Below are 26,216 nucleotides of genomic sequence, written 5' to 3'. Positions count from 1 at the left end.
GTGAAAAATGGAGAGGAAGTGAGAAGCTGGAGAGCAGTAGCCTGGAAGGGGGCCCACATGGAGAGGGGCTCACGTACAGACAAAGGATCTTTGTGGCAGGAAAGGACAGGACTTCACCGACCCCCAGAGCGAGGACCACCTGTGTAGCAGGGAAGCAGCGGCCAAGCTAGAAGCCCTGGTAGCAACCCACCAGCAGCACAGGAGAAAGACTGAGTGAGTTGACCAGCACCCCCTGGGCCAGTAAGAGGAAAGAGACACTCTAGTTGGAAACTGGATTAGCTATCTTACCTGGGACTGTTTCACAGTGCAGTGGCAGGATCAGGATCCCCTGCCCAGGAATTCACCCAGTATAGCTGGCTGAGGAGAGGATTCATCTAGGTTCTGGAGTGGTACAACAGGAGATGCTGGCTAGCTCTCCAGAAGATTTTTTGCTCTAAAGACTTGTACATAGTTGCTAAGGAGTTTTTTCCCTTGTTGCCATTACCCTTCGGCATCCCATACACCCCTTGCTCCATCCAAGTTCTAATCCCCCTTGGAATTAGAACCCAAACTTCAGCAACGCCTACGGTGGTAGTGCTACACAAACATGTTGGATAATATTGCACATCTCTGGAACACAATAGGGGTTATCTACTAAAGCTGTAGCGTGCAAAATCTGGTGCAACTCTACAAAGAAACCAATCAGCTTCCAGGTTTTATTGCCAAAGCTTAATTGAACAAGCTGAAGTTAGAAGCTGATTGGCTACCATGCACAGCTGCACCAGATTCTGAGTGGACCAGTCTTAGTACATTTCCCCCAGTGAAACAATGGATTCTGGTGCAAACATGACACAGGAAAACAATTGTTTTTTGTGTGTCACTGCAGATAACTGTTTACCCACAAGAAAAAAAAAAACACGTGTAACTGCATATGTATGAATTGGCCCTTATAGCGTGACCGACTTCATGCAAATGAAAGTGAAACAGTTGATAGTGACAGATGATACATAAAGTGGTTTGTCTATCTGTATTTGTAGCTGTTGCACCTGCCAACAGCTCATTGCATGGGGCCCTGGGATGGGCATCCAAAAAAGTGCTGGCAAGGGAGCTATCGCAGAAATGCTTTGCTGTCTTCCTTAGAGTTCATGGAAGTCTGAAAGGTACACTTGAGTCAAAAGCGACACTTTTATGTTGATTTGTGGTTGACTCTAAGGTTCAACCTAGCATTTGTGTTTTGCATCTGGTCGTCCTTCCTGCTAAATCCACAAGGCTCAGTATCTTTACACTCAAACTCAGCCTTTCTCAACCAGGGTGCCCAGGCACCCTGGAGTGCCTTGAAGTTTCTTCAGGGGTGCCTTGGCAAAATGTCTAAAAGTTGCCCAAAACTCATCCCTGCTTCACCGCTTCAACTCCAACATTTCTGACTTGTGTTGGAGATGCCATCAAACGACGGGTACACTCCTACACATTTGGTGGGAATGCCCATTGTTGCAACCCTTCTGGGGGAAAGTTCAATCTACAATTGCACAAGTTACTACGTATGCCCTAGACCTCTCCCCCGCACAATTTTTGGTTCACCATACCGCTCTTCCATTTCGGACATATCGCAAATCACTCACCATGCACATGGTAAATTCTGCAAAGCAATGTATCCCAGTCCACTGGCGCTCAACACATGTTCCCACTATACGTGAATGGTTTGCTAGGATCGACAAAACTGAGGAAATGGAGGAACTGATTTCTGTAGCTAAGGAACATCCCGAGAGATTCAGGAAAACATGGGCATGCTGGAGTCATTTCAAATCCACCTTTACCTATCATCTAATAGTACACAATCAATCTATACCCCCTAACTGAATGTCCAAATGCAATGCTGTATCGGGGAATACCCTAATCCCCGGGGACACTTTTATCACACATAAAGATAGGCTGTAGATCTATATCACAACATGCCTTATGGGGTTTTTGATCCACGTGTTGCCCCACTGATCGATCTTGTACATACCATATTCTAAGCTTTATTACTACCTTTCTGGCTTGGCTAATACATATTAATATGATCCATTTTAAATTTTTATTACCTATACACTCTACAGCCATTTAACCCCTTACTCCTCCCCCCCCCTTTTTTTTTTTAATATATATACATTTTTTGGGGGTTTCCCTTCCCCCATATTCCCCCCACCATTTCATCCTACACTTCTCTTTCTTACTGTTCTTCTTTCTGACCTCTTTTTTCACACCTGTCATACACCCTTATCATGTATTCTTCACCAACCAAATAGAGCATTTACCTTTACACAGATATGACTAATTTCAACTATAAAATACACTCAAGTTATAAATACGTAAACCATGACCTTCACAGCATCCAACGCTTTCCCTACCCTAATCTGCACATCACCTCATCTTTATAAAATTGCTGATATTCAACACGAGACAACATACACCCACATCGATTTATCTACTTTCCTCTTTGTATCCACTGGTTTGCATTGTATGCTTGATGTAATGTTCTACCCCATTTCGACCTGTATTACAGTTTACAAATATGTCCCGTCTGCGAAACGGGAGGCAACATGTCATGTCTATGTTCTGACTGAGATCTATAGCTGTATATGCTCTAAATGCTTTCTTGTTTCTTCTTATAATAATAAAGTACTTTTGGAACAAAAAAAAAGTTGCCCAAAACTTGTATACAAGCCAGCGGGTGGAAGAAGCCCGCCTTTCAGTTACACAAAGCCACAGGTCTTCGTTGTGCGCCATTACAAACTTCTAGCCACTGGCGTCCTGACAACCAATGACATCATCAGTTGATAAGGAGGTTGTCAGTTGCCTGCATAGAATCCCTGTTTGACCCTCTCCTGCCCCTCTCCATCAGTGCTGGGGGTCACATTAGCTCAGTGATGGAGAAAAACTGGGGGAGAAGAGAAACACTGTAACATTAGTCAGTACCCGTGTGCAAAAGTGTATTTGATTTGGAAGAATAAATCACCTCTAATGTTGGGTGTCCTACGTGTGTGGATGCTGCTGTGTTATATAAAACTATTAGAATAGTTTTTTACATTTTTGAATGGGGTGCCTCAAGACTGTCCATAATTTAAAGGGTGCCTTGACTGAAAAAAGTTTGAGAAACACTGCTCTAAGCGGCCTTTAGTCTGAGCCCACAATAATGTGTTTTGAAGCTCTAAGAAAGGGAAGATGTGCAGCACAGAACTATGTGAAAAGAGGCTGCACCTTCACTCAGAGGCACTGCGAAGGGCTTGCTAAATGCCGATAAAATTAATTTTATAGAACTCAAATTAAAGGTGGATTAAGTGGGCTTTGCACAATTTTTACTGGATACAATTAATAGTGTGCTGATTGATTCTGCTGATCATAAATACAACAGATTTTTAAGAAAAAAATATAAAATAAATGTCCCTTAGCTGCCATGAATTGTTATTTCTCAAAGTATGGTTTAAACAAGTGTTCATTGTTGAAAATGGGTTGGAATGTGCAATTGCTGGCGTTCTCTTATTTTCCTATATTATAAATATAAACGATTGTATTTGCATATAGGATACAGTAGGATGAATTGATGAAGATTATATTACCTCAGTTTTTTATTGATGTTTTTTCTGCCCTCTTTGCATTTCATTTCCCTGTAGTCTTACACAGTACCGTATGACTTCCCCAAAACTGCAGAGGATCGTACGACTTCTGATACAATGTCCGGATCTCACGCAGATAAAGTAAGAAGGAAGTTTCTCTCTGCAATCTCATTTTATATATGCTGGGACAGAGTTACTAAAATGATACTTCAACAAAAACGTGTGGGTAGTGTTCTCAAATACCTGAAATTACATAAAATCTCCAGCACAAACAGAATTGATTTCTTTATTGAAGACTAGAACCCCTTGGCAATTTTTTAATGGTCTGTGCCCTTATTGCAGATTTGCCCCATATTGTACACGTCCTGTCTGGTGAAGCCATTGCCAATGGTGCACAACCATCATGAATTCAATAAAGTCCTAATGGCACTTTTCTGGTAGTATGGACCTTTAAAAAAGCCCTCACCAGATTCAAAAATTTCTGCTGCAGGTTTCAGTAGCTTTACTATTCTAAGCAGTTCTTTGTAAAAGTGGTGCTGTTCCTGCACCAAATTCCAAAAGAATTACCATCAGCACGTAGAAACTAGAAATATTTAAGACCAAATCTGTATTGGCATAAAGAGACAGGCAGAGTACCTGTCTTTATACGTTGTGTATAGTATTTGCTGCCGCCACCACCTCTAGCCTCCCACTAGGCGTTGGTTGTTTAGGATGCTGTATGCTTCACAAAATAGAAAAGAAACAGAGGGTGCACCAGCCTAGTGCATTATCCTTTTGCTTTATTACTAAGATACGTGGTAAGCAGGGGCGGACTGACCATTTGGAAACTCGGGCACTGCCCGAGCTGCCTGGGGTCATTAGGGGGCCCCATGAGATGCCCCTGGTACCTTTTTCATAGGCTTTTTTGAGTTTGGGCAAGGACACAGAGGCCCCATGATCCCCTATTGCCCGGGGGCCCCATGAGTTGCCAGTCCGCCCCTGGTGGTAAGTATCATACTCACAAACCAACGGAAGAATCACAGCATGTCAGTAACCAACCGCAAGTGCCAACTCATGGGGCAAGTCAAATGGTGGTGTCAATAAAGGTCCAACTGGCTGACACGTTTTGAGACGTTGGCTTTTCCTCAGAGCCATACAAAAATATTGATGGATTTCCATCCATTTCCATACATCGATGGATGGATGGATGTATTTTAGGAACAAAGCAAAAGGATAATGCACTAGGCTTGTGCGCCCCCTGTTTCTTTTCTTTTTTTGTCCTGCATCCATAGACATCCCCAGTCTTGAAAGGACAGCAAGGCGAGGCATATCTGACAACTTCAGGAGCACAATTTAGCCGGCCACCATTACTCAGGGACACTTCAGAGTGCAGGAGACTTTACGGAGCTATCCACTTTGCATGCGCTGTATGCTTTACAGCTGAGAGTCTCCTAGCTGACACTGACAGTAGGTGGAGTCTAATGGGAAGCTGAGATGCTAGTTCCCCATCAGGTCCACCTTCTACTTTTGATTGACAGCAGGCAGTGGGCGGATTCTGTAGCCAATGGCAAGCTGTATGGAATCGCCAACTGCCCCTGGTCAATTTCAAGGGGAGCAAACTTGATGGGGAATTAGCGTCTGTGAATCCTCATCAGGCTCTGTCCACCCAGCTTCCAGGATCCCCGCCACTGCCCTGTCTGTGTGACAGCTTCAGGAGGAAACTTAGCTGCAGTGAGGGCAGGGCGTCCATATGGTCTCAGTGCGCCTCCGCATGCAGTGCGTGCTCCAAACTTATGTACTTGTTTACAACAGATACATACATTTGTTGCTCACACTGCCATTAGTCATGGAGTGGTACATTAAAATTATAAAGAGTGTCTTAGACAATCTTTCTAAATTCCCCTGAATGTCATGGAGTCGCAGATAGCGGTAAAAACCCAAAAGAGGTTCTTATTCTTCCCCAATCAGTCCAGTACAAAAAAAAAAACAGTTTTGGCTAAATATATAATGTACAGTGCTGAGCAAACTTTTTGGTTCTATAAAAATACTGTATAATAATAATATACAATTTAAAGCTGTACTTTTGGCTAACCGTTAAAAACACAGTTGAGACACATATACAGGTTCAACTCTAGCTACTAATTCTATATTGTAGTATGCATGATATCTGTTACTTTAATATTTGTTGTAATTCATGACTTGCTAATCACCTCTTAAAGGTGTGGTTCACGCATAAAAAGATTTTTTTAGTTATGGGTGAAGCTCCATGGCATCATTTCTTACTCTGTTTCTATCCACTTTGGAGTTTTGGGTATTCATCTCCTATCACATTATCAATAATGTAAAATAAATATACATTCCAACAGGCAGAGTGGGAACGCTTCCTAATGTGCCCAGAAGGTGTGCAGAGCCAGAACAGAAATTTCACTAACAAAGACTCCTAGATATATAAGAAAATGTCAGGTTTCAGCATTTATTGAAAACTGAAATGTTACGTTTGAACAAAATGACCATTTAAATGCTTTTTTTTCCCATGGTTTCTTCTTTAAGGGGATGTATAGTGGTTTGTACATATTGTATTTACGTAAGGGCTAAGCCCCAAAAATATTTACAGATTGTTGCTTTTTTTAACCCACGAAATATAAAATACTGCCTGTGAATATTTCATACTTACATTTTTCAGCCAACAGGTTGAATTCTATGTTAATTTCAATAAGTAACCAGGCTAATCTTAACTTCTTTGCCAAAAAAAAAGGATGTTATTTACAGGGCTCAATTGCTGAAGCTCAGATTACACAAATAGCTGAATAAGAAGAGGAATCACTTATCCATGCAGTTTACGGAGTATTGGTTTGAAGAGACAGTCTGAAGTGAAACAGCTACTGCAATGCTGTCTGTTTAGAAAACTCACAATGCTCAGTGACACCAGTGGCAATGGTGCACCAAGATCAGTTTAAACAATTATAAAGTTTAAAAAGGCAATTCAAATAAATGCAGTACCTTGAAGAATTATAGTTTCCTTATAAGGTGCCCATACACCCAAACCTGAAGTTTTCAGCTCCTGACTTGGAGTTATGACAGTTAGGTAACTGTATGAACTTTTGCATTTAGTGCATCCCAATTACACATTTAATGTTTGAAATAATTTTTTTTTTTAATCCTAACTTGAAAATCAACCAGTTATTGATTAGCAAAATTATTTCTTTCTACAGTTTATCTATGAATGGGCTGAACTACACAATGATAACACACTTGCTGGAATACTTACCACAGCTTTCCAATCTGATTCTCCTCAAGTAAGATAATTACAATGTAGATACATTGATAATCTTATTTTATTTTTTACGCCTTCTCCCTTTCCTTATCCTCCTTCCCCTTCCCTTCCCATCCCTCCCATCATTTCCTTTCTGATCCTCTCCTTCTCTATTCTTCCCCTCTCTCACCCTTTCTTTTTCTCCTCCCACCCCATTCCTTACCTCTTCTTTCACTTCCCCTTCCCTCTCCTCTGTTCATCTCCCTTCTTCTTCCCTCTCCTCTCTTTCCCTTTCCTCTCTATTCCCACTTGACCTTCTCTTCTTCTTTCTTCCCAATTTTTGCACTTCTCCCACTTAACCTTCTGTCCCCCATTCCTCTCTCCTCTCTTCTCCCCTTCCTCCTTCTCCTCTCCTCTCCTCCCTTTTCCTCTCCTCTCCTACCTTCCACTCTGCTCCCCTTCTCCCATCTTCCCTCTCTTCTCCTTCCCTTTTCTTTCCCTTTTATTTCCTTTTCTGCCTTCTCTCTCTCTTCTCCTCTCCTTCCTATTCCTCTGTCCCTCATGCCTTCCCCCTCCTTTCTTCCTGTCCCTGATTCCTCTCCTCTCTTCTTCCCTCCTTTCTTCCTGCCCCTAATTCCTCTCCTCTCCCCTCCTTTCTTCCTGTACCTGATTCCTCTCCTCTCCCCTCCTTTCTTCCTGTTCCTGATTCCTCTCCTCTCCCCTCCTCTCTTTCTGTCCCCCATTCCTCTCCTCTCCTTCTGTCCCCCATTTCTCTCCTCCTGTCCCCCATTCCTTTCATTCTGTCCCCCATACCTCTCCTCTCCTTCTGTCTCCCATTCCTCTCCTCCTGTCCCCCATTCCTTTCCTTTTGTCCCCCATACCTCTCCTCTCCTTCTGTCACCATTCCTCTACTCTCCTTCTGTCCCCCATTCCTCTCCGCTCCTCTTGTCCCCAATTCCTTTCCTTTTGTCCCCCATACCTCTCCTGTCCTTCTGTCTCCCATACCTCTCCTTTCCTTCTGTTCCCCATTCCTCTACTCTCCTTCTGTCCCCCATTCCTCTCCTCCTGTCCCCCATTCCTTTCTTTCTGTCCCCCCATACCTCTCCTCTCCTTCTGTCCCCCATTCCTCTCCTCCTGTCCCCCATTCCTTTCCTTTTGTCCCCCCATACCTCTCCGCTCCTTCTGTCCCCCATTCCTCTACTCTCCTTCTGTCCCCCATTCCTCTCTGCTCCTCTTGTCCCCCATTCCTTTCCTTTTGTCCCCCATACCTCTCCTGTCCTTCTGTCCCATATATCTCTCCTCTCCTTCTGTCCCCCATTTCTCTACTCTCCTTCTGTCCTTCATTCCTCTCATTCTGTCCTCTATCCCTCTCCTCTTCTCTCCTTTCCCCCATTCCTCTCCTTCTGTCTGCCATTTCCTCTCCTACCTTCCCCTATCCTCTCCTCTTCTGGCTCTTCTTCTCTTCTGTTATTTACCTCATTTTATTGGTCTCTTCCTTAGCATCAGTAATAGTGACTTATCCCCCAACTGTGTTTTGCTATTGGCCAACTCCATCAACCTCTGTCGCCGGATTAACGAAGTGGATATAAGGTAAGAACAAAAAATATATTTCTAATTAGGTGTTCTTTGTCAATATTATTTCTCATATATAGATTTTGTCACAAGGGGATTTTCAGTGGGTGGAGTTTTCTCTCTTTTTTTTTTTTATTACGGTACCCTTGAGGAAGGTAGGCAGTGATCCCCCAGCTTTTCACATCGGGCTGACACTGGGAAAAATTGACTGGCTGGAGAGCAGACCTTATTATTTATTATTATTTATTTAATTTACTTAAACAGCTCCATCAATTTATGCATATATATATATATATATATATATATATATATTGTACATTCACATCAGTCCCTAACCCTCAAGAGGTGTACAATCTAAGGTTCCTAACTCACATTCATACATACACATACTAGGGACAATTTAGACAGGAGCCAATTAACCTACCAGCATGTCTTTGGAGTGATGATAAATACTCCTTATCTCTCTTTCACGAAAACCCATAACTACCATTGTGAGCAGTGAGGAAGGGTGGGGTGATTCTTAGCCAGGAATGCAGTCTTTTAAAATGTGTTTATTGTTTCAATATGTAGTATTAAAACACAGAGAACTATTTACAGGCCCATGGAATATGTCAGTGTCTACAAAAAAAACTGTATGATGGTCTACAAAGAAAAAAGAATCATTTACAATTATTGATTCACTATAATAAATCTTTACTGTTCTTTTGTGTCAATTTGCTTATTTGATTTCACTCTCAGCAATTACTATTTTTCCATCGCTCTCCAATGTCTGTATATCTATCTATGTGTTTTGAAGCACTGCTAATGTCTTGGGTCTTTCTTATCTTAGATCTTTTCTCACTTCTGCTGTCTTTTCTATCAATAATGTCTTTCACTTTTCCAGGTCAGCTGATAACATCCAGTTACATTTACAGAGACAGGCTATAGCTGACAAGGTCACCTGCAGGTAGGGGGATACAGCTCTATACACTGCCTAACCTACAGCTTTTGTGCTTTATGTTACTTGTTGTACTACTAAAAATCCACTAGAGGGCGATAAGACTTTGCAATTGCATTTACTGCATTTGTTTCCATTATTTTATTTGAATTTTAATAACAATGTCATTCCGACCTGAAAAGATGGGACATTTGTTTTTTTCTGTTTTTCTTTTTTTTTTGGGGGGGGGGGGGGATTTTGCCAATGCATATTTTTGCATATGTTTCCTCATGTACCAAATTGTATTGTAACTGTAATGTCTACCTTCATTTTGTAAAGTGCTGCGGAAACTGTTGGCGCTATATAAATCCTGTATAATAATAATAATAGTATGCACATACAGTTTGCATTAGTAGTTAGCATAAACAAAGTTAAATGTGCATTGAAAGTATTTTTAACAATCTGATCATTTCATATTAACCACGTGCCCTCCAGACGATTTGCCCCCCCCCCCCCCACTCCTGACCAGGCCATTTTTTGCGATACAACGCTGCATTACTTTAACTGACAATTGCGCGGTCATGCAATGCTGCACGAAAATGAAATTTATGTCCTATTTTTCCCCACAAATAGAGCTTTTTTTCATTTTTAAAAATCAAGTCTCGTCATAAATTTAGGCCAAAATGGATTCTGCTCCATGTCTTTGCTAAGAAAAGATGCCAATACGTGTTAATTAATTGATTTACGTGAAAGTTATAGCATTTACAAATGGCGGTATATATACTGGAATTTTTATTTTTAAACTTGTAACGGCGGTGATCCCCAGTGACATCCCCAGTGACACTAATACAGTGATCAGTTCTAATAAAAAGCACTGACACTGTACTAATGACACTGGGCAGGAAGGGGTTAACATCTGGGGCAATCAAAGGGTTACCTGTGTGCTGTGTTGTGTTTTACAACATGTGCTGTGTGCGTTTTATTTGGGAAACATGCTGCTGTGCATTTCTCTGCTGTGCAGAGAAATACACAGCAGCATGTTACTGCTGACAGGAGAGAGACATGTGTTGTTTACAGGTCTCTCCCCTGTCAGTGTTACTTGACGATCGCCGGGTGCCGGCGGAGAATCTCCGGCTGGGACCCGGTGATTGACACCCGCAGCTGCCAATGGTGGCGCGGGTAGGGAGGCACGCGCGCTTGCGCACCCCTACCTGAAAAGGTAAATCACGTATATATAGGAAATGAATGTGGATATCCTCCTGCGCTTTTTATGGATGATACAAAACTGCTTATAGCTGCTGCCACTCAACTTAAACCAATAAGTGTAAACACAAAATATAAATATATAGTGAAGCGCTATACAGATCGAATCTAACACATGTGTAATACTATCGTGCTGTGTAATGCAAACCGTGCCAACACAATAGTGCTCAGTGGAAAAATACAGAAATACAATTAATATAATATTAAACAATTTAAAGTGAAAAAACCAATGAGATTGTGTAAAAAAACAATGAAAAATGTGATAGTGGTTCTTAAAAAAAGGAATGGCATCACGTGCTAATTTGCCAATATCTGGTATAAACACACAGTATATAAATAAACATTAAATGAAAAACAAAGCAAAAAACATCTGTGACATTTCAAAGCATAAAGTCCATGCAAGTGAAACTGTGCCAACGTGATCTTCACTCTGGTGTGAAAGAAAAGGGATCCTCAAATGGCAGCAATGCCTGCTCACCTCCACACACTGACCCACACAGGGCCAAAAGGCTATGATTATCAATACCAGATCCTCTCAATTGCGCTCCTCATCAAAGGGACCATGGAATGGAATATAGACTTCTTCCAAGTGCACCTTATCCAGTCCATCTCCACTCAAGGCCATATAAATAAGATACAAAGCAAAGATCCTTCCATAGTGCAGCAATCTTTTATTGGAAAGTGAAAAAAATTAATATTGTTGAGGGTTGAACCCTGATGAAGTCACGAGGTACGTGATGCAACGCGTCGGTATTCCATTTCTGGTACGAGGTGACGCACTTTCGGAAGCAGCGGCCATATTGCTCTACCCAGTTACCATGCAGTACACCCATAGGATGTGGTGACAGGCGTTTTTGACTGGGATTACTTTCCAATAAAAGATTGCTGCACTATGGAAGGATCTTTGCTTTGTTTTTTATTTATATGGCCTTGAGTGGAGGTGGACTGGATAAGGTGCACTTGGGAGAAGTCTCTATTCCATTCCATGGTCCCTTTGATGAGGAGCGCAATTGAGAGGATCTGGTATTGTGAATCATAGCCTTTTGGCCCTGTGCGGGTCAGAGTGAAGATCACGTTGGCACAGTTTCACTTGCATGGACTTTATGCTTTGAAATTTCACAATGTTTTTTGCTTTGTTTTTCATTTAATGTTTATTTATATACTGTGTGTTTATACCAGATATTGGCAAATTAGCACGTGATGCCATTCCCCCTTTTTTTAAGAACCACTATCACATTTTTCATTGTTTTTTTACACAATCTCAATGGTTTTTTCACTTTAAATTGTTTAATATTATATTAATTGTATTTCTGTATTTTTCCACTGAGCACTATTGTGTTGGCACGGATTGCATTACACAGCACGATAGTATTACACGTGTTAGATTCGAACTGTATAGCGCTTCACTGTATATTTATATTTTGTGTTTACACGTGTATATATATGTGAGTTTGCGCAGCCCTGCCATCCTGTAGCAGTATTTCTGCTATAGGTTGGTGGGCAACTGGTTAACTCCAATAATGTACAGGAGCAAATAATGACTTTTGTATGACTCATATCTACAGTCAGAGCAGCTATTGTAGTCATCTGGGAATTTGATGATTTTAACATGCTATCAAATGACAAGTCACACTGCCAGGGACATAATCTAGTATATGGCTCATTTATATTGAAATCAAAAACAGTAAGAGATAAAAAATAGAAATTAAAGCAGAACTCCAGCCAATTTTTCATCTCATTTTGGTCACAAAGGGTAGGTAGAATACCTGTTAAGATCTGAATGCTGTCTTTGTCCTGTGATCCTTGATGACAAATGTCAAAGATTAGATTTCCCCTCATTTTTGTTCCCCAACGGGGACAGAAACAGTAATAAAAACCTGACAGAAGTTCTAAACCCTTACCCAGTTTTTTCACAGAGATCTACATAAAAGGATAAGTTCACCTTTAGGGAAAAAAATAATAAATGCACATAATGACTGGAGTTCTGCTTTAAATTTTTATCTTATCCTATTGTATTTGATTTCAATAAAAATGAGCCATGCAGTAGAATATGTCCCTGGCTGTGTGACTGCACCATTCTGTTGCTCTTTTCATAAAACATCTATATCCATTTGTTCTTTATACAGTATATACTCATAGCTGGGCATCTAACACTTTCTGGTCTTTCAGATTAAACAGTTGTGGGATTGGGAAGCTTGACGTGGCTCCGCTCATGAAAGCATTGACGCAGAATCCTAATCTGCGGGAAGTCAGGTGCGTCACTTAGAATGAATTGTGCTCATCTCCCGCGTTCATGTGTGATTGTGGCTATTAAACTAGATCTATACTTAAAGCGGTATTAATCCCCAAACCAAAAATCTGATTTGTTTCAGCTTACCAATCATTAGATTTGTTGGCTGCATCAATTTTCTTTTGTTTGGCCTTTTCCCTCTGTTTTCACCTGATGATCTGGACAATAACACATCTCCTGTATAAGTAAGACACCACTCTGGAGGAATGAGCACAGGACACAGCAGACAGCAGCACTGTCAGTCCAGGGTAGGAGAGTGTTAAATGTATTAGCAGATTTAAGAACAGTAACTAATTGAAGCCAAACTTCAGTTCACACCTTAATGATCAGTTGCAGTAAATCGTTTTTTCCTTTTGGCATAAAGGTTTTAAATTAATAAATAATCATTTTAATCACCCTTGGAAGTGGTAAATGGTTTGTCTAATCCCTGTAAACTAATACATTCTGCTGGAAAGTTTGAGCTTTCATAAGAGAACAGATTTGCTGGCCAGGTCATCAGATGAAGGTAGAAGAAGGAAAGCATAAAAAAGAAAACTAATGCAGCTATCACATCTAAGAATTGGTAAGATGCAAAATAGTAAATGTTTGCTTTTGGGTTTAACCTCCCTGGTGGTATTCCCGAGTGTAGTTTGGGGTAAAGTTTCAGTACCAAAAGCGGTAACCCCGAGCTACACTCGGGAATACCTTGCGGCGCTGCTCCGGGATCCCTCGGTCACTTACCTTGTCCTGCGCTCCCACGATGTCCCTCCTGCAGCGCCCCCGGCAATGTAATCCGGCGGATGCCGGCATCTTTTATCTGGGTTCTGTCCCCTGCGAGCGTCGGGACGTACGGGGGACGGAACGGCGGGAAATTTGAAAATGACAATAAGTGACATTCACTAAAATCACTAAAATCACATAGTATAACTATACTGTATCACAGCATTTCACATACATTTTGTCCCTACTGCTTTGTCCTGTGCCCTGCCTGCATTTTTACTCTTCTTTCTGCCTGGAAACTGAGAAACGTCCATGGCGTACAAAAAGCGTCCCTTTAGGTCAAAAGCAATTTTAGACAGCTAGAGAACAGCGATAGAAAATTAGAACTCCTTGCAGAATTGAGTGATAATGATTCGTGGGGAAATTCGTCATCAGACACTGAAAACGATTTTGCGACTAAGCTCAGTGATGTGCAAACGTGGCGCTCTATTTCAAATTTCAGTGTTTTTGGTTTGATTATATTATTGAATTAAATTTATTATTATATTATTATTTTTTATGATTATTTATTAAATTATAATTTATGATTTCGTGTTTCAAATTGTAACATACTGGGGATGTTTACTAGACTCTTGTTTGGACAGATTTCAGTGAATTATTCCTAGAAATTACAGGTCTACAATAAAAAAAATACATATTTCCATGCAAAAAAATGTACCGCTTTCAGCACAGAAATATGGACATATTCAGACCGCTAGGGAGGTTAATACCACTTTAAATGCTATTAACAATTTTACATTGAGACATACCCCAGCCACTCCAGTCTCTGATTCTTGAACTACAATAATAGCATCATCTGGGGTCTAGGAAGAGGAAGACTTGCCAGGAGATAGTTTTTCAACAGCACAGTACTGTGAAATGGAATATAAAGTGGACTAGGGAAAAGAGCAGCAGCAAAATGCCTACTATAATTAAGGAGGCATTAAGGAGGCAACATATTGCCTTACCACCTGTCAAACATTCTCTGAAAAGCAACTCCCCACACTCTTCATTGGGTGACATCAGTGTAAATGAGCCCTATATATTGCATTTATCATATTAGCCCCCTTGCACTAAATCTCTTCATAGGAAAAAAAATGTTCAAGGTTGAACCATGTTTATTAGGTGTTCAAGCGGGCATTAAGGAGGCAACATATTGCCTTACCACCTATCAAACACTTTCTGAAAAGCAACCCCCCACACTCTTCATTGGGTGACATCAGTGTAAATGAGCCCTATATATTGCATTTATCATTTTAGTCCCCTTGCACTATCTCTCTTCATAGGAAAAAGAATGTTCAAGGAATAACACTGGTAAAAAAGAATAAAGGGGTTAAAGAAGGTAAAAGTATAAAAACCCATGAATGCTTCACTGAGGCACTTTGCATTTGTTCAAATCAAACATCACCCTTGGGTTTAAAAATCTGCACAACTTTGAATAAAAATGATGTCTACGTTATCTTCTACTGATATACTAAAAATTATAAGGAGATGGTTGTCTGCTGTGGGCATCCTAGACAGTTCATACAAGAGGCCCATTAGCAGCTAGAAATGTCAGAATTGATTGGAGTTCATCACTAAGTGTCATAAAATCCACTTTTTACAGCATGTGCATGAATCACCTCTCAGAAGATGGCATCCTTGCTTTGCTGACTTTCCTTAGTTCTTGCAAACAGGTAACGCATTTCACTGCCTGGTAAGTTGAAGCTCTTCTAACATCTTGTAGTATCATATTGAATGATGTACAGCTTAGTTCACACTGAATTCTCAGCAGTCCTGTAACTCTGAATCAGCATTAAAGGGAAATAGTATTTTGCACAAAGTACCAGGCAGCCTAAGGGCTCATGTACACTGCAGCTGATAAACTCATGTTTAGTTAGGAGCTTTTCTGCATTTTTTTCAGCAGCCCCGGAACTCTCCCTAATGTTTTCCTATGTGTCCATGTACACCATGTCGTTTACAGGCAGTTGAGTTTACAGTTGTTTTTTTGAACGCACCAAACATGCGTTCAGGAGTAGATTTTACCGGCGTTTCAAACGCCAAAGGCTTGTAAATGCAGTTAACTGCGTTTATAACCGTTTGCATTTAGAAGTGTTTTAAACTGTTCCATATCCAGATGCTGTCCAGAGCCTTTTTTCATCATCAGAAATGTATGCAAAGTGTTTTCCATGTATTCAAATGGACCCGGTACACCAGCGCAGCCAGTTCCAGGTTTTGCGTGAAGAAAAAAATGGTAGAATGTGCCGCATTATGGGATCTATAGTGAATACAACCAGATAAGACAACCTCTCTCTGCTTCTGCTCTCTCTATTCCTCTCAAAATGTCTGAAATAGTTAATTTTTTACTTTTTCAGTAGATTCCGGGCATTTGGGAAAGTCTCCTGAGGTTATCTTTTAAAAAACGCTTCTAAACGCAAACGCTCATAAATGCAGTATGCAAACGCGGCTAAACTGCCGCTTTTTAACCTACGTTTTCCAGCAGTCAGTTTCCATCGTTCAGAAGAGTTTTCCAAACACCAGTGTACATGAGCCCTAATACTGATCCTGGTCGGAACAGTACAGCTCAACAGAGGACTTCAGGTGGTATGACTTCCACAGACTGTGGCTTTATCACAATGGTGAAAGACTTCTCATCTGAAGGTGTGTTGGGGGTACATTCTTATTAAAAGGCTGATAAGATGAAATGTGATTGCTCTGAAACTAGTGTTGGCCCAGAATTCAGAGAAAGAGTATTGCCATTAGGTGTTCAAAACAGCCTACCAGGAGCGGACTAACAACTCATGGGGCCCCCGGGCAATAGGGGATCATGGGGCCCCTTTGTCCTCGCCAACACCCAAACAAGCCTATGAAAAAGCCAATGAAAGGTACCAGGGGCATCTCATGGGGCCCCCTACTGACCACAGGCCCTCGGGCAGCACCCGAGTGCTCGAATGGTCAGTCCGCCCCTGCAGCCTACTAACACAGGTATCTATACTTTTTTTTTTTTACAAATTCCCTTCAATAATCCTAATGAAAACTAAAACAGTCTATTTATGGACTGATCCCCTATCAATTCTGGTGAAGAGTTAAAGTGTTACTAAACCCAGGACCCTGCATTCACTATATCTGGTCTCCCCGGACCCTGCATTTACTATACCTGGTCTCCCCGGACCCTGCATTCACTATATCTGGTCTCCCCGGACCCTGCATTCACTATATCTGGTCTCCCTGGACCCTGCATTCACTATATCTGGTCTCCCTGGACCCTGCATTCACTATATCTGGTCTCCCTGGACCCTGCATTCACTATATCTGGTCTCCCTGGACCCTGCATTCACTATATCTGGTCTCCCTGGACCCTGCATTCTCTATATCTGGTCTCTCCGGACCCTGCATTCACTATATCCGGTCTCCCCGGACCCTGCATTCACTATATCTGGTCTCCCCGGTCCCTGCATTCACTATATCTGGTCTCCCAGGACCCTGCATTCACTATATCTGGTCTCCCAGGACCCTGCATTCACTATATCTGGTCTCCCACAGTACACAGAACATGGAAATGCAATAACTTTAGTAAATATAAACTGCTAAATACTTTTTCTCATCAGCAATATATAGCAGTCTGGTGACTTCTATCAGTGTCCAGCTGATACAGGATTTATATAGCGCCAACAGTTTGCTCAGCGCTTTACAATATAATGGGAAACAATACAGCAACAATACAGTTCAATACAAGAGGGATAGGAGGGCCTGATCCTGGGAGCTTACAATCTAAGATGGTTGTACACAAGTTGACTTATCAATCAGCTTGTGTACAACCAGCTTGTTGGGTTTTTCCCCAACAATCAGTGCCGCCGGCAATAGCCAGCAAAACTGATCATTGTATTCTGATGGTGGGAAAGTCTTCTTGCTGTCAGAATACACTACCACATCCGGAAGGGTTCCCCCATCCACCTTGACTGTGTGGGTGGGAATTGGCTTTTTTTTTACGTTCAATCCACTAGCTGAACAAAAAAAAAAACAAGAACCATGTATGGCCAGCTTCAGTCATCTGCCTCTGTGACCATCCAGCACTTAAACCTATTGCAATATTTCCAGTCCTGTAATGCTGTGGTTTGAAATAAATATGCTGTATAGCAGATGACAGTTTCATATTTACTGGGAAAAAAGAAAAGATCTTGGATTAGTCATCTTCCTGGAAAATATATGACCAGTGTGAGGAAACTTCACTGACCTTCTACTAAATGAGTAGATAAAGGAGGTACAGTTTTTGTAGTACTGAAAGCTGGTGAAGAGATGACCTTGGGTGTTCGTGATTTTATACAAAGGCCGCTCTCACATCCCTGCGTTAGATATGTTCAGCACGTTGCATCCTCTATGTCATTTCCAGCAAAATGCACGTTACATAGAGGTCATTAGTAACGCATTTAATAACTGTCTAAAATGCCAGTACAATCCACTGCACCGAAAATGTGCAGATGTGAAGGAGGCCTAAAGCATTACAACCATTCAGGTTTTGATGTGAGTCCACCCAGTGCTGATATTTTGGTTTTGGTAGATGCAGGAGAAATAAAGCCCCTGATAATTTCTGATATTTCTCTGGGATTTTATTGATCTTTTGTATTGATTAGTGAGATCTCTGTGTTTGGGTTTCTTGGCCTGCCTACCTACAGTGACAATTATGAGGGGTTTCCACTCTCCCTGTTGGATTTTGTTGGGGTTTTTTTATTATTATACTATAGAGCAGTGTTTCTGAACCTTTTTTCAGTGATGACATCCTTTAAAAGTATGCAAAATCTTGAGGTATCCCACTAAAATATGGGGTCACTTATCACATCAGAAGCCCCCCTTTCATATCAGAGTCTTCGGTCCCCCTTCTTCTTTCCCCTCATCTTTCACATCAGAGTCCTTACTACTCCCCTCCCTTTAACATTAGACTCCCGACTTTCCCCCTTTCCTAAAGTCCTTAGTCTCCCCCCAATTAACATCAGAGTCCTTACTACCCCCTTCCTTTCACATTAGACTCCCTACATTCCCCCTTTCCTAAAGTCCTTAGTCTCCCCCCATTCACATCAGAGTCCTTACTACCCCCTCCCTTTCACATTAGACTCCTTACTTTCCCTCTTTCCTAAAGTCCTTAGTCTCCCCCCATTCACATCAGAGTCCTTACTACCCCCTTTCCTAAAGTCCTTAGCCTCCCCCCATTCACATCAGAGTCCTTACTACCCCCTTTCCTAAAGTCCTTAGTCTCCCCCCATTCACATCAGAGTCCTTACTACCCCCTTTCCTAAAGTCCTTAGTCTCCCCCCATTCACATTAGAGTCCTTAGCCCTACTTGCTGATATTCACTACATCGTGGCCATGGCAGTATGGCAGTGGGTGGGAGGCAGAGCAGGTCTCAATGGATGTGGACTTCAGTCCCCTTCTGAATGCTGGGGCTGGCCTGAATGCTGCCTGCCCTGGATTAGTGTAATGTGTTTCCATGGTGCTGGTTCTTGGCCTGCCTGCACCATGGAAACGCATGATGCTCTGCAAAAACACCAGATGCAGCATGGCACCTCTGACAGAACCAGGCGGCACAACACCGTGGTGCCACAACATGCATAAATTGGGTGACAACACCTTTTATTCCCAGATGGAAAGGCACATTGGGAACATAGCAACTGTGGCAGACAATTGTCTGTGTATGCAAGACATATAAGAAGCCGGAGTCTGACTCAGCCCAACTATACTTAAAATTTCACTTTTGGGAAGACTGACCCATTGACACGGCTGAACCACCAATTGGAGCAGGCTGCATACCCCTTTGCAAATACATACGGTCTAAGGATTTTATCTGCTACATAGATGTCCTTCAGCTAATAGTCTTAGGCCATGATGAACGAGGCCTTTTTAACCCCTGAAACACATTGGTAATACCTTACTCTGCAAAAAAATAAACTTTATTAGGATCCCAAAAACCATATGGCACTCTCTTCTCTTTTCATTTGAAGACTCTTTTTGAAGGACCCTGGAGCCATGACATATTTATGAGCTGCCTGGATCCAATAAATATCTCTACACCTATTAGGCATAGTTACCTATAACAGAGGCCAACATCCCACCACCTTGTGACTTTTTAGGGCTGGTTCACACTGGATGCGATTTGCATGCCCTGTGACTTGCAAATCGTATGCCAAGTCGCTCTCTATTGTCCGCTATCAAAGCGGTCATATCGATGCGGTTCCGACTTGGTCGGAGCCGCACTGACTTCATAAGTAGTATATGTGCAGTGAAGTCGCACAATTTCAAAATTGGGTGAGATGCCGATTTCAAAATCGGATTTGATGTGAACGGAGCCTTAAGAAGGCAGTGCCATGGAAGAGAGTAATATTATTATTATTATACAGGATTTATATAGCGCCAACAGTTTGTAGACATTACAGTTACAATACAATTTGGTACAAGAGGAAACAGAAGGTCCTGTAGAGCTTACATATAGAAAAAGATGAAGGCTTAGCTGACCAGTCAAATATGCCAACAAGGCTTTGTTATTCCCCACGTGGAAGAAAAGTATATTTGAAATAATTTTTCAAAATATTATTCCCAAATATATTGCCATATATTTGAAATGCTACAATTTTGGCCATATTCAATATATTTCGAAATATATTTCAATAAATATATATATACACATACACATATATACACATATATACACTGCATGTTCAAATGCGTTTTTATTACAACATATATGAAAAATATTTTTTAAAATATATTACAAACATAGTGTATGTCTTTAAAAATACAAATCTACATTTTTGAAATGCATTTACAAATATATGTAAAGATGTAAAGATATATGTTAAAATGATTTTTTTATATGTTAAAAAAAATCTGAAGAATATATTTAAAAAATAGATATTTTGAAAAATATCTATTTTTTAAATATAGTCTTCAGATTTTTTTTAACATATATAAAAATAATTTTAACATATATTTGTACATATATTTGTAAATGCATTCCAAAAATGTAGATTTGTTTTTTGTAAAGACATACAGTATATTTGAAATGTATTTTTTAAAAATATTTTTCATATATTTTGTAATAAAAATGCATTTCAACATGCAGTATGTATGTATGTGCATATATATATATATATAATATATATATATATTGAAATATATTGAATATGGACAAAGTTGTAGCATTTCAAATATATGGCAATATATTTGGGAAGAATATTTTTAATATATACTTCAAATATATTTTTCTTCCATAAGGGTCAAGCGCTGAGAGTTATGTGTATAGGACCACGAATAATGACAGCTTTTAGAGGTGAATATTATAAGCTTCCTAGAAGAAAAGGATTTTTTAACAAAGCTTAGAAGTATAAATCCTGGTAAACAAGCTAGTGGAAATTACTTTATAAACTGTATTATATCTCTAAATCTGTATTTGTATTAATAATTATATTTTTGACATTATAGTGGTACAAAAACAGTGTGTTTGGCTGATTCATCTCATGACACTGAAAGCGCTCGCATCAGCCAGATGGGTTTAACGAATATGCATGTACTGTGCTTATTTAATTTCCTTTTGCCGAACACAAGACTAATGATGAGCTTGGGAAAATGCCAAGAGTAGTGAGGAACCATTGCATTGACAGAACTGTGGACAGACATTGTATATTAACCTCTCAGTAGTACAGTCAGCAGGTCGTTTCGGGACACTGCAAAGTGCATCAGAATGCAAGGCCTCCCCAAAATGTATAGGTACCCCCTGAATATAGCATTTCCTGTAACTTCGTTGGTAAGGGTGCCCACCCATTATAAATAAATATAGATATATACAATGCTTTGCCTTCTAGCAAAACAACACTTGAAGCAGGTTGATCCAGGTTACTCCTCCATGGGCATCGTATATCATTTCTGTATTGGCAACAGTTCTTGAAAATCAATCCATAATAAACATTGATGTCTGGTATGCTGCGGAGGACCCTGGAAAATAGGGAGCTGTAATGAGGAAAGAATGACCCACTCACATGACCACCGGCACTAGCCTGTCTCCCCTTCCATCACTATGATAGGCAATCTCACCAAACAATACCAAAGCATAGGGGGTGGGTTAGAGCCGGCACCCTTGGAACCCAGTTGCTGTTTCCCATCAGAGTGCCCATTCTTCTGTGTTCTAGCAGAACTGTGCGGCATTGCAGAAATCACACGCAGGTACCTGGGTATGCCAACTAAAAATGTAAGCGTTTGTTACATATGTTTGATATGGCTACAGATTGACTTAAAGTGTTACTAAACCCACAACAGTAAAATCAGTCTGTATATGCAGTAAAAATGCTTGTTATAGCCACTGTGGAACCTAAGGGGTTAATCCTCTGCATTGTGTAATAAGGCCGTTTGATCCTGACTGCTCTGTTCCTCCCCTTGTTCATGCATCCACCTCTTATCTCCTGAAAAGACAGACTGCACCGTAGGCATTTTTCACATACTCAGTTTACTGTGTATTGCTAGAGAGGTTTTTTTCTTCTTGGGAGAGTGCATGTGATCAGCACAGGGCCAAGCAGCACTGCTCAGACAGAGGTCAGGGGTTTTGCATCCTCATAGAGCATAATGAAAACTCCTTCTACAAGCTTTAACTAGTGCTCAGCTGGACACTGCTAGAAGTCACCAGACTGCTCTAACTGCTGATCAGAAAAGATATTTAGCAGTTTATTTTTAATAAAATAATTTCACTTCTATGTTCTGTGTAGTGTGGAAGACCAGATATAGTGAATGCAGGGTCCGGGGAGAGCGGATATAGTGAATGCAGGGTCTGGGGAGACCAGATATAGTGAATGCAGGGTCCGGGGAGAGCGGATATAGTGAATGCAGGGTCTGGGGAGACCAGATATAGTGAATGCAGGGTCTGGGGAGACCAGATATAGTGAATGCAGGGTCTGGGGAGACCAGATATAGTGAATGCAGGGTCCGTGGAGAGCGGATATAGTGAATGCAGGGTCCGGGGAGACCAGATATAGTGAATGCAGGGTCCGGGGAGAGCGGATATAGTAAATGCAAGTCCTGGGTTGGTTTTGTAATACTTTAAAGTGGAAGTTAACCCTAGGATAAAATAGCCATATTAAATATTAAATTGCCATATAACGTGTATTTTGCTATATGCATAGCAATGTGTTTGACTTCTGTTGCTTTGGTTGTCCAACAATCAGCGCTGGAAACTGCTGGCCATTTACCTTCGACACCTTGCATCCCATAGTGTCACTCAACCTCCCATGCTATTTACATCGTGTGATTGCAAAGCCTAGCTGAGATGCACTCCTCTGTGCTCTGATGCTGTCAAAGATGTAGATAGCATGACGGGGGGGGCTGAGTGACACCATGAGCTTAATGTTGCATGGGTCTGTGTGGATCTACCCAGTCCCCAGGTGTGTTCTTCAGAGCAGCAAGTGGCATGATGAGTACACCTAAGCCTGCCTGTACTTCCTAACTAAGCAAAATTCCTAGCAGTGTGGGGCTGGGTACCTCGTCTTGGACAACACAGTAACAGTGTGTACTGCCGTAGTATTACCTCTGTTTCAGAATTCATGCAGTATGCTAATGTACCGTTTTACAGTGATTTTGGTAAAACTGAATAGACAAAGTTGTAAATATAGCCAAAGTAGACCATGCAACTGCAATGGGGCCCAGGAGCACAGGGGGGGTCCAAAGCTGTCTAGGTACAAAGTAAGTCACGCAGGAAGCAATATCATTTGGCAAATACATTTAGGTACATTGAATGTATATTTAAGCTGTATAGGAATGCTATTAGGCAATAGAGAGTAGAGAGATAGTAAGGGTGGCGGGGGGGCCCTCGGAGATTTTGCAATGGGGCTCCTTCACACACTGTTACACCCCTGTAAGTAGAGCAGTAACTATGTAGGCAAATGTATTGCTGTGATTAACATTGTAATTCAGTTACATTTTAATCAACATATTTCTTTCTAGTTTAAATCCCACAGAAACTATCCATGTAGTATTTTCATCCTGTGAAGGCTCTCCGAAGACTGTAAGGTAACTGTACACCTTTTTGCATATTATGCATTGATTTTGAAGACTCATTCACACTTGTGTGGTAATGCGCACTAAAATCCATCATTAAGGCTAGGTTCACACCTATGCAGGTTGTGTTTGAGCTGTTTCTGCATTGCGTTTTGCATTTTTGCACCTGCATTTTTGCCTTTTTTTTCATGCGTTTTTTTTCCCTATTTTTTTCCTTTTGTTTTCCTTTTTTCCTTTCTTTTTTTCCTTTTTTTTCTTGTTGCTAGGCAGATTTAAAATGCAAAACGCATACAAAATGCAGCAAAAACACACTACATGATTTTCTGCAGCGTTTCCATTGAAGCCTGTAGAACCAAAAATGCAACTTTTTGCATTCAAAAAAGCCCCTGACCCTTTCCAAAAAATGCACCGGGTGGAAACACGGAGATGTGAACCTGTCCCATAGGAAATCATGTTAACTGGACTGTTCTGGGATTTTGCAGAATGCTTAGGTGTGAACCTGGGGTAATGCTCTCATGAATGCGTATTGCCACAACGCAAATGCACCCGTTCCATGTGCAATGCCATGCTTTGTTAATGACACCCAATGCACTGTACAGAAGAGTGTAATGCACAACACACCACAGTGCACTGAAACACACATACCATGGGGTTGGGGTGCAATGCTTTAAAAAAAAAAAGTAATGTACACGTTTTCATCTAGTGGTCAGGTACAAGTTTTCATCCATTGGTCATGTACACGTTTTCACCCGTTGGTCATGTACATGTTTTCACCCGTTGGTCATGTACACGTTTTCATTCAGTGGTCATGTACACGTTTTCATCCACTGGTCATGTACATGTTTTCACCCGTTGGTCATGTACACGTTTTCATTCAGTGGTCATGTACACGTTTTCATCCAGTGGTCATGTACACGTTTTCATCCATTGGTCATGTACACATTTTCATCCATTGGTCAGGTACATGTTTTCATCCAGCGGTAATGTACACGTTTTCACCCATTGGTCATGTACATGTTTTCATCAAGTGGTCATGTACACGTTTTCATCCATTGGTCATGTACACGTTTTCATCCATTGGTCATGTACACATTTTCATCCATTGGCCATGTACACGTTTTCATCCAGTGGTCATGTACACGTTTTCACCCATTGGCCACGTACACGTTTTCATCCAGTGGTAATGTACACGTTTTCATCTAGTGGCCATGTACACGTTTTCATCTAATGGTCATGTACACGTTTTCATCCAGTGGTCATGTACACGTTTTCATCCAGTGGTCATGTACACGTTTTCACCCAGTGGTCATGTACACGTTTTCATCCAGTGGTCATGTACACGTTTTCATCCAATGGTCATGTACACGTTTTCATCCAGTGGTCATGTACACGTTTTCATCCAGTGGTCATGTACACGTTTTTACCCAGTGGTCATGTACACGTTTTCATCCAGTGGTCATGTACACGTTTTCATCCAGTGGTCATGTACACGTTTTCATCCAGTGGTCATGTACACGTTTTCATCCAGTGGTCATGTACACGTTTTCATCCAGTGGTCATGTACACGTTTTCATCCAGTGGTCATGTACACGTTTTCATCCAGTGGTCATGTACACGTTTTCATCCAGTGGTCATGTACACGTTTTCATCCACCGGTCATGTACACGTTTTCATCCACCGGTCATGTACACGTTTTCATCCATTGGCCACGTACACGGTTTCATCTATTGTGGTACGCTGGCTTTATAAATGGGTTCCTTAACATAATGCACTTTAACGTGTGCAATAACGTGCATTACTACATGTGCATTAACAACCACAGCTAATTGCTTTATTGTGAATGAGTCTTGAGAGTTTTTAGCTAGCATGCCAAATATGTGACTTTCTTCATAACTGGTATGGGGTGTATTTACTAAACCTAGAAAGTGCAAAATCAGGCTCACTTCTGCGAAGAAACGATCAGTTTTATCCTCAGCTTGTTCAATGAAGCTTTGGCAATAAAGCCTGGAAGCTGGTTGGTTTCTATGCAGATGTGAGCCTGATTTTGCACTCTCCAGCTTTAGTAAATAAACCCCGATGTGTTTGCAGCATGGTAGCGAAGTGTTTAGTACGGGTGCTTTTCAGTTAATGTTATTTTTTTTATCTGGCTCTCTCCTGTGTGTGCTGCAGATTATCTGGATGCAGATTTCAGGCAGAACACATGAAGAAGCTCTGCAGTTTTGTGCAATGTAGCGATACTGTGACACAGCTGAAGTAAGTATCTCATTTTCCACGCATTCTGCTACAAAATGCTCTCCTTGTTTTCTCTAGCTGCTGTTTAAGTTCTTTTTCATCCTGTTTTTGATGTCTTCAAACAGCCTTTCTCAACCTTTTTTTTTACCCCAGAGGTACCCCTAACATAATTTTAAGGTCTCAAGGAACCTTTAAAATGAAAACCAATTCATTGGGGTCTATTGGAAAACTCCACGTACATTGCAGGTCAGTAGGAAGAATGCAACCCTTACCCCCGGTTCACATCTGTGCGGGTGGTGCCACTGCGGATCCACAGGAAAATCCGTGCAGCCGCACCACCCGCACACAGAATTGCGGACCCGCGAGTGGGTTCCATTAGTTCTAATGGCACGC

General features: G+C 41.2%; 1 protein-coding gene across 1 annotated transcript in view; it reads left to right on the top strand.

The window, feature by feature from the left end:
- NLRC5 (NLR family CARD domain containing 5) overlaps positions 1 to 26,216 on the top strand; it is a 193,366-nt gene that overhangs the window by 71,536 nt on the left and 95,614 nt on the right. Inside the window, exons 19-26 of the mRNA XM_089689793.1 lie at positions 3,630 to 3,713; positions 6,764 to 6,847; positions 8,305 to 8,394; positions 9,260 to 9,322; positions 12,725 to 12,808; positions 15,190 to 15,279; positions 23,538 to 23,603; positions 25,761 to 25,844. Of these exons, the coding sequence (XP_089545919.1) occupies positions 3,630 to 3,713; positions 6,764 to 6,847; positions 8,305 to 8,394; positions 9,260 to 9,322; positions 12,725 to 12,808; positions 15,190 to 15,279; positions 23,538 to 23,603; positions 25,761 to 25,844 (645 nt within the window). The remainder of the gene's footprint in view (positions 1 to 3,629; positions 3,714 to 6,763; positions 6,848 to 8,304; positions 8,395 to 9,259; positions 9,323 to 12,724; positions 12,809 to 15,189; positions 15,280 to 23,537; positions 23,604 to 25,760; positions 25,845 to 26,216) is intronic.

Source organism: Staurois parvus, unplaced genomic scaffold (assembly GCF_062004578.1).
Source record: "Staurois parvus isolate SC_StPar_1 unplaced genomic scaffold, SC_StPar_1.0 ptg000498l, whole genome shotgun sequence".
In the NCBI taxonomy this organism is placed as follows: Eukaryota; Metazoa; Chordata; class Amphibia; order Anura; family Ranidae; genus Staurois; species Staurois parvus.
This window is presented reverse-complemented; position numbering and strand designations above follow the sequence as displayed.